Below are 15,090 nucleotides of genomic sequence, written 5' to 3' on the forward strand. Positions count from 1 at the left end.
AGCATTTCATAAAGGGTACAAAAGTACAGTGGTCAGGGGCTTGGGCGTAGTTCTTCAAGGCTTCACTGATGGGCTGGTCAGGAACAGCACCACAGATTGAATGAGGGGCCCCACACATGCCAAGATAAGTGTTTTAATGCTTGCTCTGTTCTATCCTAATAAACATTGTTTGTACTTCAAAGTAGATAATAATTGGAGTTTATGCCTTTCTGCCTGAGCCGAATCCAAGAACCTTTTGACACACTTGAATAGCTATGTGGAGGAGCGGGTCTTAAAATATTGGCTGAACTCAGGAAATTGGTACTAGCTGGGTGGGCAGTGTGTTTGGCATGGACTTACTGTGCCAAAGGGTCTGAATGAGTGCTGTATTTTATGACTAATGGATTCATTTTGTGCCGTCGATCCACTTTTCATCTTCTGAACCTGAAACTAAATTATTTTCTCTCTCAGTTCTAATGAATGGCCTTGGATCTCTTTTCACAGCTGCTACCTGGCATGCTGACTATTTCCAGCATTTCTTGTTTAGTGTCTCAGCGCTGCTTTCTTGTGGCAGCACTCCTTGATAAAATTGAAGGTGATGCTCAACAGGTTACCTTAGAGTATCTCATGATGACAGGAAATTGAATGGTGGTCAAAGGCAATGATACAATTCTCAGAAACAAGAGAAAAGCTGCAGATGCTGGAAATCAAAGCAACACACAAAACACTGGAGGAACTCAGCAGGCCAGGCAGCATCTATGGAAAAGAGTACAGTCAACATTTTGGGCTGAGATCCTTCAGCAGGACTGGAGGAAAAAAAAAGCAGAGGAATAGATTTAAAAGGTGGTGGGGAGGGGAGAGAGAAATACGAGGTGATAGGAGAGGGATGAAAAAGATCTGGGAAGTTGATTGGTGAAGGAAATACAGGGCAGGAGAAGGGGGAGTCTGATAGAAGAGGACAGAAGGCCATGGAAAAAATAAAAGGGGGAGGAGCACCAGAAGGAGGCAATAGGTGGGCAAGATGATAAGGTGAGAGAGGGAAAAGGGGATAGGGAATGGCAAAGGTAGGAGAGGGGGTGGCATTACCAGAAGCTTGAGGAAATCAATGTTCATGCCATCAGTTTGGAGGTTACCCAGATGGAATATAAAGGTGTTGTTCCTCCAACCTAAGTGTGCCTTCATCACGACAGTGGAATTGGAATAGGAATGGGAAGTGAAATTAAAATGGTTGGCCACTGGGAGATCCCACTTTTCTGGCAGACAGAGTGTAGGTGCTCAGCGAAGCAGTCTCCCAATCTATGTCGGGTCTCACCGATATACACTTACAATCACTAATACAATTCTCAGATACTGCTTTCATAAGTTTCTATTAATCAGAACTGCTGTAGCAAATAGGTAGGCATGCAAGCAAAGGCAATATTTGCAAAACTGATAAATTATTATATAATTTATAGATTCTATAATTTCAAACTGGATTGTCATTCATATAATAGTATTTTAATTCTTATATATGTGATATAAATATGAACATCTGTAGTTCTGGTGCCAAACACAAACTTCTAGTGACTGGAAGAAAATGGAGCAGTTAAAACACACAAGCCCAGCTCATGACAATCCATGTGCAAAAGTACAGCTGCCTTGCAAAAATGTGCCTTGAATTGTTTGGCAAGTTTAATCAGCAATTTATCCCAATAGGTTTGTGCTTCTCACCACTATCAATGTTAAAAGTCATCCTACTTAGACTTCTTCATTGCAGGCAGTGTTCAACTTTTTCCTCAGCTGCTCACCCAAGCCAAATACAACTGAACACAAACTCAATCAGACCATGTCAGGAGACTGTGCATTAAGCACATGACTTTGAAGTAAAATACTGTTGTTTACAGTTCGAGGTTTGAAAAATTCAGAGCACAAACAAGCAAATGTTTCTCAAGAACACTAAGGCACATTGGCTTAGGTAGAGTTTGTTTGTATTTTATAATACATTGGCACCAACAAATTAAATAAGATTGTGGGAACACAGTGATAACATTCACACTTAAGGATTAGCAATTTACAGTTTAACACTCCAAATTTAAGAATCCTTAATCTATCAATATACGAGAATCTCTATCACCAAGACAATACAATAACAGTTTCATACTGACATACAGTTCCTTCTGACTCAGTGCAGTGTTGAAGTGAAAAAATGCTTCAATAACAAATGTTTATTTTAAAATCAGCTAGTAAAAGTGAAAGAATTATCCAAACAATAACGATGAAATTGCATGCATGTATTCATAGCTAAATACTTAGGGAAGGAAGGAGATAATCTCATATTCTTAACACTGCCATGCTGTCTTCTTTTTCCCAGTCTATCTTCTTAGCTTCCTGAATTTTGGCATTTTGAGGAAGTGGATTTCAAGGGGTAAGATGCAACAAATGCAAAATTAGACCAGTATACTGGGCCAGTTTCAGATCACCCATAATAATACTGGATGGTGTATTTAAAATCAATGGGGTTGATTTACAGTCTGTTTTTGTTTCTCTGATTGTCCAAGGATGGTAGAGGACAGTTTTCTACTTTCTCTCATCAACCCTACTCTTACTTGCATTGGGTTTTGCCTCGCTGCCACTTTGTTTCCTGTTAAAAAAAACTTTTGTGCTTAAAAGAAAACTGATGTAGTAAGATTAGAAATCATTCCCCAACATATTTCCATATAATAACTATATATAAATGAGTCTCTCAGTCCTGAGCGCTTTTTTTTTAAAAAAACTCAAAATATGGACGACTATTTTTTTTTAAAAAGTATATACCACCAGTTTGGTACTCAACTCTACCGGCACTAATGTCATGAACATGTTGGTCTTGGCACAGTATACAAAGACACAAGTATTTCTGATTGACTAGAAAATATTGCTGTAGTGTGAGCTAACAGATAGATTGGGCTCAACTTTCTGATCCAGGGGCTGGTGTACTGGTAGTGTTACCATTCAGCCAATAACCCACTCATCTTTTCCATTCTCAAAACTGGAATTTCTCATTACAAATATTATTAGTGTTTCAAACCCCAATGAAAAGGGAGACAATTGTATTTTGGTATTAAATGAAAATCAAAGATTACAGATATCAATTTAATTTAATATGTGATTCATCAAAAAAGTGAAACCCACTCCCTGGCTTATAAGTTTATTCTATTATGTCTTTAATATGTTACCAAAAAGCAAGTTTAACACATCTTCTGGCTTTAATCTGTATTAGATGGGCGCTGTTAACGCTCTGCTCAATAAGCTTTTCATAAAACAGGAAAAAAAAAAGGACATTCAACTACTTTGAGTTCATACAGGAAGGAACGGTCCCAAATATTTTCCAAGGCACACTCTGTGCTGACTCTGATGTTGTTTATATATACTATATTCCTATCTTTAGGTGTTGTTCAGTGAAAGTAGGAGACACTCCTGGCATTGTTACACCCATTAGCAACATCTGCTTCTTGTGAGCAACTTTACGCACTATTTCTCAGGTTCTTCACGTAGTTCCATCCTGTCCTTGCTCTCGTTCCACAAATGAGCATTTTCCAGCAGGAATTACTTGTTGGTAGTGCAGAATATGAATCCAAGTCAAAATTATTTCTTCCCTAACCCAGAGGTGCCACATCTGACGGTAATGCCTTTGTTTTAATCAGCAAGCAGAACAGGCATTAGAAACTGAGCCCACCACCTATGGCCACTTTACCGATGGTTATAGAACGAGGTACGAGTGCACTGGAAAGAAATTTTCTTTAAAGCGGTATAGATTCTCCAACACATTATTTGTTTACATGTGCTTATTATTTTAAAAATGTCCTTTCCATATTAGATATAAAGTAATCCAGTAGATTTCCACAAAAAACAGACTCTCTAGGTTTCTGAATTTCCATTTAATGATTCATCCAGCCTGTTAAGAAAGAAATGCTATAAATAAGAAAAGTTTGAAGACATTTGGCTTATTACAAGTTTATTATCAACTGTATCATTCACTCTGCCAAGTTAAATTGATCAATATCCACTACGTTACAGCAATGTTCAATAAATTTGTTTCATCCTGTAAGGGTCACTGTTGGAACATCTATTATTCATTATTTATGTAAATGATTTGGATGTAAATGTACATGACATAATTAGTGAGTTTGCTGATGGGACAAAAGTAGGTTGTCTTGTTGATTGTGAAAGAGGTTAAAATAAACTACGAAGAAATCTTAATCAGTTAGGGAGATCGGCTGAGGAATGGCAAATAGATTTCAACTTGGATAAGTGTGAGGGGATGCATTATAGACATTCAATGCAAAGACAGTCCTATGCAGTGAATGGCAGGGTACTAAGGAGTGTAGTGGAACAGAGGGACCTGGGACTACAAGTGCACTGTTTGTCGAAAGTGGCTGCTCAAGTAGACAGGATAGTGAAGAAGATGTTTAGCATGACAACCTTCATCAGTCAGGACATCAAGTTTAGGAATAGGGACATTATGTTATAGTTACACAAGTTGTTAGTGAGATTGTATTAGATACAGTTTTAGTCACCCTATTACAGGAGAGACATTATGAAGCTAGGGAGGATACAGAAGAGGTTTATGAGGATGCTGCCTGGACTAGAGTTAAAGGGAAAGGTTGACCATGTTGGATCTTCATTTCTTGCAGCATCGGAGAATGAGAGATTATAAAATCGAGGGTATGAATATGGAGGATAGTCATAGTCTTTTCCCCAGGACTGAGGAGTCCAAAATGAGAGGAGACAGTTACAATAGGAAAGGGATTTAAAAGAGACCTGAGGAGGTAGATTCTTTATACAGAGATTAGTGAGTACCTGGAATGCTCTGTCAGAGGACATGGTCAAGGTGGGTACAACTGGAACATTTTGGTAGTATTTGGATAGATATATGGAGGGTTAAGGACTGAACACATGCACTATGTCCTAGGGCATAGATTTAAGATAAGAGGGGAGATTTAAAAGGGATGCATGGGACAACTTTTCCACACACGATGGTGGTTTATGGAATGAGCAGCAAAAGAAACTGGTAGACATGGCATAATTACAACGTATACAATACATTTGGATAGGTACACAGACAGAACAGCCTGAAGGAAATGGATCGAACACAGGCAATAGAGGACTAGCTCAGTTAGACATTTTTGTCAGTTTGGATGAGTTGGGTGAAAAGCCTATTTCAATGCTGAACAACTGAGTCTAATACTTTAAACTTAGTACAACACTGTCCACTGCTCAGAATGCAGTTTCCTTCAAACCGGGGAACAAAAGACAAATTGATTGATTACCTTTTCAGAAACAATGACATTCAATCCTACGCTGTTCAGTGTGGAAAAGGTTTTTTTTAAAAAAAGGGAAGTGAATAATGGATTCCAAAAACTGAACAATGTAACAACCTTGCAAACAGAAGGGCTAAAATTGAAAATAAAATTAACTAAGAGACTGCATGAAAATATTGGCAAATAAAATTGAGAAAAACCTTAAAATTTTTCAAAAAGACTGTATATCAAAGAAAGGAGGGTAGCAAAGAAAATAATGGGTTTTCCAAAACTAAACTTGTAGGATAACGGGTTGTACAGAGGGTAAAATAAAAATAAACACGCAAAATGCTCCGATTCTGGAGGATGTCTAGAAATGCATGGAGAGTGTAGTGAAATTTAAAGGGAAATTAGGAAAAGAGAACATGGGAACAAGCTGTTAAATAAAATTAAATTGCATCCAAAGAATTTTATAAACAGCAAGATTAAAGGAAGATGAGGCTTATGAGGGATACAAAAGGGTACTATATACAGACAGGATGCAAGAAAGGTTCTTTGTAAATACTATTTATTTATTGAGATACAGCACAAAATAGGCCCTTCTGGCCCTTTGAGGCATGCCACCCAGCAATCCTCGATTTCAATTGAGCTTAATCACGGGACAATTTACAATGACCACATAACCTACCAACCGGCAAGTCTTTGGACTGTGGGAGGAAACTGGAACACCTGGAGACCCCGTGGTCACAAGAAGAACATACAAACTCCTTACAGGTAGTGGCTGGAATTGAACCAGAATCATCTGTGATGTAAAGCATTGTTCTAACCACTACACTACCGTGCTTCCTAAATGTTGTCACCGTCTCCATTAAAGACGGAGATGGAGTCGACATTATGGTTAAGAAAGATGATGGTGAAATATTAATTAGGATGAATATAAAAATGAAAGTCTTACAGAAAGGATTAAAATGGCCAGATAAGTATAACCTTGAATTTTCACTTCAATTCCCTCACCTACTGAAACACTGACCTCAAATTGCTATACTCCTTCAATTCAAAGTAGATTCAAGGAACAGCACAGCATCTGATAACTAAGTGCCTTACAGATTTCTAGCCTCACCACCAAATTCAAGAAATTCATATAATGATTCTGCTGTTATCATTCATACCCCCCTAGGCCATCTTAGTTTCTTCACTTGTCCTAGCACCATCCACTTTGCCTTGGACCAACATCTCATTTAATTTCTTCTGTCTTTCATCTCATTTCAATTTGTTCTTTCCTCCCAGTCCCTCTCTCCATATTAAAACAAGTTATATCTCTGCATATCTCCATTTCTAATTACAGGTCATTAACCTGAAATGTTATCGCTCTGTCAAAAATTTTCACTAATCTCCTGTAACCATTATCACATAACTTTCCTTATATACTTGTTATATTTCTCTAAAGTCTTCAATTATAGTGCCACATATTTTTTCAAATTCCTTTTAACTGAATATTATTCCTTTAATCTTTGGTTGAAAATTGCTTTTATCTCCATGACCTGCTTTGAATACAATTGCACTGTTTTAAAAGTTACTTATACTTATCATTCGGTATATTAAAACATCCCAAAGAGAATCACAGAAACATAAAGAAATCAATATTAGTATGTTACCAAAAACTCAATCAAAGCAACAAATGTTAAGGAGCATCTCAAAGGAGTAACAAGAGGGAGAAAGAGAGTCAGAAGGGTTTGGGAGAGAATTTCAGAACTTAAGGTTTTGGCAATTTAAGGCATAATCAAAAAATGGAATAATAAAAATCAGGAATGCTTGAGGCTGGAATTGAAGCAGAGATTTCAGACTTCTTTAAGACAAGATAGGGTGGGACAAGGCACAGGGCCAAATATGACAGCCTTAAAGCTAAGGTCACATCAGGAGCCACATTATAAGTAAGTGGTGTGTGCTGCATTTCACAACTAGGATCTTGTTTTGAGCATGGAGATAGGATGAATGATGGTAGATAAACCATAAGAGCAGTGGACAGTCAGGTTCAGAGCTTTAAAAAAAAACAAAAGCAATGGTTAAATCCTGCTCATATGTGATTCCAGTACCCAAGAATGGCCAACCAAAAGTCTTGAATGACTATTGTCCAGTGGTCCTGAACTCACACATTAAGACGACCCTAGAGAGGCTGGTCCTGGCTCACCTCTGACCCCGGTCAGATCTGCCCTTGATTCCCTGCAGTTTACCTACCAGGAGCACATTGGAGTCAACAATGCTGTCACCTACCTGCTGAACAGGGTCTACTCCCACTTGAATAAGCAGGGCATCACTGTGAGGATCATGTTTTTTGATTTCCCTAGTGCCTTCAATAACATACAGCCTTCACTGCCGGGGGGGGGGGGCACCATTCAACGCAAGTTGACACTTCCTTTGTATCCTGGGTAATGGACTACCTGACTGGCATACCACAGTCTGTGTGGCTAAAGAGCTATGTGACAGGCATAGCTCTAGCAGTACTGGGGCCCCATGAGGGACTGTTTGGCTCCCTTTCTGTTTACCCTGTATACCACAGACTTTAAGATACAACACTGAGTCATGTCATCTGCAGAAATTCTGATACCTCAGCAGTAGTTGGGTGTATAAAAGGAGAACGGGGGGATGAATACAGGGCTGTGGTGGAAGACTTTGTCAAATGGTGCAAGCTGAATCATCTACAGCTCAACATCAATAAGACAAAGGTGATGGTGATAGACGTTAGGAAGACTAAGCCTGCACTGCTCCCCATTACAATTGATGGCGAGAACATGGATGTGGTGAGGAGCTACAAGTACCTGGGGGTGCACTTGGATGACAGATTTGAGTGGAGCATCAACACAGAGGCTGTGTACAAAAAGGGCCAGAGTTGCCTCTACTTCCGGAGACTGAGATCCTTTGGCAGATACAGGTCTCTCCTTCACATTTTCTACCAGTCTGTTGTTGCCAGTACAATCTTCTATACGGTGGTGTGTTGGTGCAACAGCATCAAAGCGGGTGATGCCAAAAGGCTCAATAAACTGAGTAGACAAGCTGGCTTAGTTATAGGAGTCAAACTGGACACTGATCTGTGGTAGAACAAAGGACTCTACAGAAAATCCTGTAAATTCTGGACCTTGCCTGAACAGGGGAGCACTGTAGTAATAGACAACTGTGCTGCTCCAAAGAACACTATGAGGTCATTCTTATTCGGCCATTAGGCTCTATAATGTGTCAGCCTATATAGGAAAGTGATGACCCCTTCCTCTAAGTGTTTGAGGTAGCTTATTTTTATTCTTTCTTCTCTTCTAATATTCGCACATCTGTGCACTTGTAATGCCACTGTGAAGTGTAATTTCCTTTGGAATTAATAAAGCATCTATCTTATATATATTCCTATTGTTATTATAATGTGCTTATTATTCTGGCTCGTCCTTATTTATTCTTCCTTGATATCCCTTTAGTTTTGTTGGTAGATTTCAAAACTTAGAGGCATTTATACTTCGTGTCAGTTTTGTTGCTCTAATCCAAGTTAGCTACTCTGGATTATTGACAAATTAAACATCCTTGAAAACTACACAGCAATTTTGAGGAGCAAGATGCAGATTCAGAATCAGATTTAATCACTGGCATATGTGGTGAAATATGTTGTTCATATTTCCACTGATATTTCCAGTGGCTTTCCATTCTACATGTGATCCTTTCATTGCACCTAGTCCACATTTAATTTTCTCCCACAACCTGGCACATAAACAACAGACTGAACGTTTGGAAATTTCTGCATTTGTATTGTGTAGCAAACGGGAGAAGTTGAGCAACAGCAACATTTATACTATTGTTCCTTGCTTAATAATAATTTCCAGTGCTTTCACCATAAAACATGAGTTTGAACATAAATCAAATTGTAATATCAGTTGTACTTACTCTCTAATGCATTCTGGGATATGTACATGTTCCATTGGAATTAATTTTGAAAGTTCTTGTAGGCTACTGACAAACCGAACTTTTCTACTAAACTTTGTACTGTTGAAGAAAGAGAAGTAACAGTGTGTTAGGACAGAATAGGAGCAGAAGTAGGCCATAAGGCTCCTGATATGCTCTACTATTCAGTAAGACTGTGGCTGATCTCATCGTTGGTCTTAACTTTACATTCCTGCCTGATGGCTATTATCCTTGACTGCCATTTACCAAAGAAAATCTGTCCTGAACATACTTAACAAGCTTCCTCAGCTCACTAGGAATGAGCATTCCAAAGAGACAAACCCAGCATTAATCAGGTAAGCAGCAGAAACTCAGATGTCCAAATCAACATCTCTCAGTACAATGAAATCATCACCTGATTTCTGTTAAATGAAAGAAAAATAATTTTTATTTGGATACAGAACACAGCATCTGACAGGCCTTCAGCCCACACGTTGTGTTAATTTAGATTAGATGACTTCTTCCTGTGTACTATCCATATATTTCTGTTCCTTTCATATTCTAAAAGCTCCTAAACTCCACCAAACTGCCTGAATCCATTACTACCTTTGGTTATCTATTCTAGACCCCCATGTCACTTTTAAATATCTCACTCTAACCTTAAAAGTATGTCCTCTGGTATTTGACATTCCTACACTGGTGATAGGAGTCTGACCATCTACCCCGTTTGTAGGTTTCTCACAACTTTAAAAACCTCTATCTTGCCAACACTATAGGGAAAACAACTCACGTTTCTCCAACCTTTCCTTATAGATCATACCCACCAATCCAAGCAGCATTCTGGTGAAACCCTTCCACACCTTCTCCACATCCTTCCTATAATGAGACCACCAGATCTGCACACAATACTCCAAATGTGGTCTGATCAAAGTTTCATGACTTTCTTACCCTTATACTCAACACCCCTAACAATGAAAGCAAACATTCTATATGCCATCTTTACTACCTTATTCACTTGTGAAGCCACTTTCAGTGAGCTATGGACCTGGACCCCAAGATCCCTCTGTACCTCAGTGTTGTTAAGGAGCTTATATACTTTCTCCTTTTACTTGACATCCCAAAATGCAAGACCACACACTTGCCCAGGTTAAGCTCCATCTGCCACTTCTTTGTCCATGTCTGTAGTTGATCTATATCCCATTTTATTCTTTGATAGTTCGTTCATAGCATATACTTCCTAAAGAGCATTACAACAGTGACATTTCTTTAAAATTTAAGCAAATACCCACAGATCTCCATCTTCCTTCTGATTAAAAACAAATTAATGTATCTATTTTCTATTATGCTTCCTTCCAGGATTAATCTTTTGGTAAGGACATTGCTAAGATTCAGGAGACAAGGCAATTTGCATGCACCAAGCTCACACAAAAAAGATGGGTCATCTTTTGGGATGTTAAGCGATAAATTATGCCCAGGACATTGTAGAGAACTCTTTGGGGCTCCCCATACACTATTTGAAATTTGTTCAAGTCGGTAGAGAATACCTTGCTCCATCTGAGAGAAGGTACTTTTACCAGAACACTATTGCAGTGGTAAATAAATCTATATTTTCTGTTTTTATCTCTTGCGCCTATATATAAAAAAAATCAAGGGAAAATGCCATTTATTCATTGAACCACAACTAACATCACAGCACAGAACAGCAGAATAGTTGATAAAGGAAGTACAGTGGATTCTGTTTATTTGGGCCATCGGTTAATCAGAACAGCTGCTTATTTGAGACAACTCTGGTCCTGGACTTACTTTCCATCTGGCAGAGTTTGCATTTTGTTGTTTGATTGTCTGGGGTTTTTGTATTGCTATATTTACGCTCTATTCTTGGTTGGTGCGGCTGTAACAAAACCAAATTTCCCTCGGGATTAATAAAGTATATCTATCTATCTAATAGCACAAACTAATCAAGAAAATAGCCAGCATTCCCTTTGTTATTTGGAATGCTATGCTGCTTAATTGGGACGGAAGACTGTTGCCAAACAGTTTCTCACTAGCATTAGTGACGTGCACTTTTGTGGCCATCAGACACTATACTGTGCTTAGAGTGAACAACGTTAAATAACATGATTTGTGCATGTTTGTGTTCAAAAAGGCAGTGATTTTGTTACTATTGTGGCAAGACAACTTAGAACTGTTTTTCTCACTGCGGTTTCAAGCATTCAGGTTTGGAGATGCCAGAAACGGCTGGGAGTGAAAATGAAAGGATTTTGTTACTTCAACAAATTAGGGACTATGAAGAATTAAAAGGGAAAAAAAGAAATTATCTTTAATGTTACAATAAAAATGAAGATTTGGAGGATGCAATCATCAAAAGCATTGTACGAAGGAGGTCCATCGTCTACACTATGTTTCTACACTGATTGTTAATTTACAGTCAATTGAAAGAGCACAGCAGCATACACTGTATGAATTCCTCCACCGATAACTATTAGGAACTAATACAGTTTTATAGTACTGTAACAGTATTGGAAGTGTTCTAATTTGTCCTATATTTCAGTTAAATGCATAATTTGTTAGCTTGTCTTTTCTAAACCTTTTTAACTATTTCCATGAAACTTTGGCTAATTGGGGCAGCTGTTTAATTAGGCCAAAATGTACAGGTCCCAATGTGGCCCAATTAACTGAAATCCACTGTATTGATGAATTTTGTTTATTCTTAAGGCAAAATTGAGAAACAAACCTAAGTTTTCAATAAACAATGTGGGAAGAATGAGAACACTGGCTCAAGAAAATTGCACTGAATGAATTAAAGGGACTAAGGGGACAGATTTACTATTTCTTCCTCAGGATTGTTTTGCTATTGCAAATACAAATTACACAAAATCTCACATTAATAAATAAGTACAGCCTCACCTTATAAAGGGCCGTGTAATAGCTAATATCACCTTAATGAACCAAGATGGATGGACCACAATGAGTGATTTCAGGTTCTTGCGTAGCCTTTTGGAAAAAAATATAATTATGGAATAAGTCAATAAAAATAGCTAACACCCACCCACAAAATCTCCATCTAAATGGATAATTTAATTCAATTCTCAAAGGTTTCCTGATTTACATATCCAAGATGAAATCTTATATTAGTAAAACCTAATCCCAATTCCCCAAACTAATCAATAAAATCAGAATGGCATAATTCTGAGATCATATCTTCCTACCCTGGGGTTACTGAATAATGTCTTTAGCCTATTTCTCCAAAGCTCTTGATCAGGTTCATTACTGAGATTTCAGTTTATTATTCAGTGACGGGATACAGACAGTCACTGGCAAGGCGAACATTTACCCATCTTTTGCCCCTTAGAATATGATGATGATGCTGCTGCTGCTTGAATAGCCTTCTAAACTACTTGTACTGGTTTTCTGAAGTTAATTTTGCTCAGTAAAACTTACCTCCTGTCAATAGTCTGGTAACACTGCTTCAGCCAGCTGATTGATGGCACCCTGTTACGTGTTGTGGCACCATTTAGATACACAATAATATAATCTTCAGCCACCAACAATTCCAGAGTTCCAATAACATACCTGCAGAGATAAGAACACTCATGTCACCTCCTCAGTGAATCTTTTAATGAACAAATAATGGATGGCAAGTGCTAGAAATTGTTTCCACATTCTTAGCATCTAACCATTGTGTTTATAGATCAATCAAAATCCAAGGAAAATAAGGTCCCTCGACTTGCCACTATAGTTTCCTCTGAGACACACATGAAGGGATTTGAAAATGGAAGGGAGATTCAAGCGAATTGTTTGTGATGAAAAGACTTGAATGTAGAGGGAAGCTTTTCTCACAACACAGTCCAGAACAAAACAGAAAACTTCTCACTGAAAAGCCTGAATAATATGGGGAATTTAAGGAAGTGCAGCAAAAGCTTGTGGAATTCCTGTTGGTAATAGAAAACATTTACAAGCCCTGCCATAGAAGATCCGACTTAAGAGTTCTGGCATTCTCCTCCTCCTCCTTCCAATGATCTATTGGGAAGCCCAAGCTGGTAAACCACTTACATGCTGTAATGTTTGCTCTCCCAGCCCTCAAGGAACAATATGGAGTGTGTAAACTTCCCATGAGTATAGATAGGGAACATAGAGCTTTAAAAAAAAAGCAGGATGATGAGTTTCCGAAGTAGAATAATGCCTTCTAGGGAGAACTATTTATCTTAGTTTTCTTGTATCCTCCTTCTTCCCTTGCACTATTGTGCATCAAGGGTGACCAACTTCCACTCTGGGTTTGTGGGCTCCGAGGTGGCTAACCACAGAGTGTGTGCACAGATGAGGAATGTGTGAGGTGGCACCCTCTTTCCACAACTGTAGAACTTTTGTGTCCATTCAGTGCCTTGACTTGACATCCCAAACACTCCACTTTGAACACATCCTTGAAACTTCCCTTCTGTAGATCTGTAATCTCCTCCATCACTAAGTTTCAGACAGAATATTCTGGAAATCTAATGCCAGGTATACAAATGATATGGTCTACCCAATATAGCCAGCTGAGTTAACCAAGGACTGGGTGTTGAGTATTTTTCCAGTGCTTTGATGTACCTGCTATAGGTAGGAGCAGAATAGGAATCACTGCTGCCTGGTAGACCATGAGCTTTGTGCTGGGATGATTCCTTACAAAATTTTTGAAATACAATGTAGGATTTTTTTTTTCCCCCAAGGTTGGAGCAGAACCCTTAATCTAACCTCTACTTCCAGAGTTGGTACCTTTGTACTAATGACCATAGTGTGTTGGTTCCACGTTAGACATTCACTAATTCTGCAAGGGAGTCACTGATTTAGCGTGATCCAGATCTCCATGGAGCCACAGTAGTGGAAGGTCCCATAGCAGTTAGTGTGATGTTATTTCCACTCAGGGCATTCTGGAGTTCCAGAGTTCAGAGTTTAATTCCGGCTCTCTTCTGTAAGGAGTCACTGTACGTGGGTGTTCCCTGAGTGCTCTGGTTTCCTCTCATAGTTTAATGATGTACCAGGTAGGATAACTGGTCATTGTAAATTAACCCTAACCTAATCACTGGACAATCAGGGTTATGGGGTTGCTGGGGCAGAGTGGCTTAAAGAGCAGGAAGGGCCTACAGTACTCCGCGCTGTACTGTATCATTAAATAAATGTGATTGTTGCATAAGGTAAGTGCTTCTTACCTGTAAAAGATGAGGGTAAAATAATTGCTTAAACTAAGTACTGCTGTCTGAACATAGAAACATGTTTTAATGGACTGAAGTATTTTTGATGTTGAGTAGACTGTGAGAAACAAGGAAACCAAGTTTTATAGGCTAAACGAAATACAGAATTAATATTTTACATTAAAGCTCCTCCTGATGAAATACCTTCAGTCTAAAATTTTAGCTGTTTCTCTCAGAGGCTGCCTGATTTGCTGAATATTTCATATTTTCATTTATATTTTGATTGCCAGTACCTGCTGTTCTCATTTTCATTTTCAGGATGAATAACAGAAAGCAGTGGTGAAAACCTGCGAGAAGCTGGTGAGGCTGAGGATCATTCGGAAATTTAAGCACTAGCAGTTGATAGTATTTTGGTTGCGTCAATGTGTTTGTGAAGATCAGTTACGGTCTCATTGAAAGGGCAAATAGGCTCTTGGCCCTGAATAGTCTTCGATTACCACATTCCAATTTCTATCATTACATATTATCAGGACGGAGTGCTGTTGGTGGAGGGTGAGGTGCAGAAATGGAAGCTAACAAGAAAAATATGGTTCAATTATAATGCTTTTGTGCTATTGGCATGATTGCACAGATAAATGTTATAAAGCCAAATGCTTTGAGGAAATTTCAATTCTTCCACAAATGGTAATTGGTGCGTAGCCAAGTGGTTAAGGCATTGGACTAGTGATCTGAAGGTTGCGAGTTCGAGCCTCAGCCGAGGCAGCGTG

The 15,090-nt window shown here is 38.6% G+C and overlaps 1 protein-coding gene across 3 annotated transcripts in view; it reads right to left on the reverse strand.

The window, feature by feature from the left end:
• Window positions 1–1,929: 1,929 nt before the first annotated feature.
• The window catches only part of bnipl (BCL2 interacting protein like), a 74,461-nt gene continuing 61,300 nt past the window's right edge, over window positions 1,930–15,090 (reverse strand). For all 3 annotated transcript variants that reach the window (XM_072238322.1, XM_072238315.1, XM_072238329.1), the window contains 4 exons: window positions 12,597–12,728; window positions 12,063–12,149; window positions 9,159–9,257; window positions 1,930–3,892 (listed from right to left, as the gene is read on the reverse strand). In XM_072238322.1, coding sequence (XP_072094423.1) covers window positions 3,856–3,892; window positions 9,159–9,257; window positions 12,063–12,149; window positions 12,597–12,728 — 355 coding nt within the window. In that variant the 3' untranslated portion in view covers window positions 1,930–3,855. The remainder of the gene's footprint in view (window positions 3,893–9,158; window positions 9,258–12,062; window positions 12,150–12,596; window positions 12,729–15,090) is intronic.

Source organism: Mobula birostris, chromosome 2 (assembly GCF_030028105.1).
Source record: "Mobula birostris isolate sMobBir1 chromosome 2, sMobBir1.hap1, whole genome shotgun sequence".
Classification (NCBI taxonomy): domain Eukaryota; kingdom Metazoa; phylum Chordata; class Chondrichthyes; order Myliobatiformes; family Myliobatidae; genus Mobula; species Mobula birostris.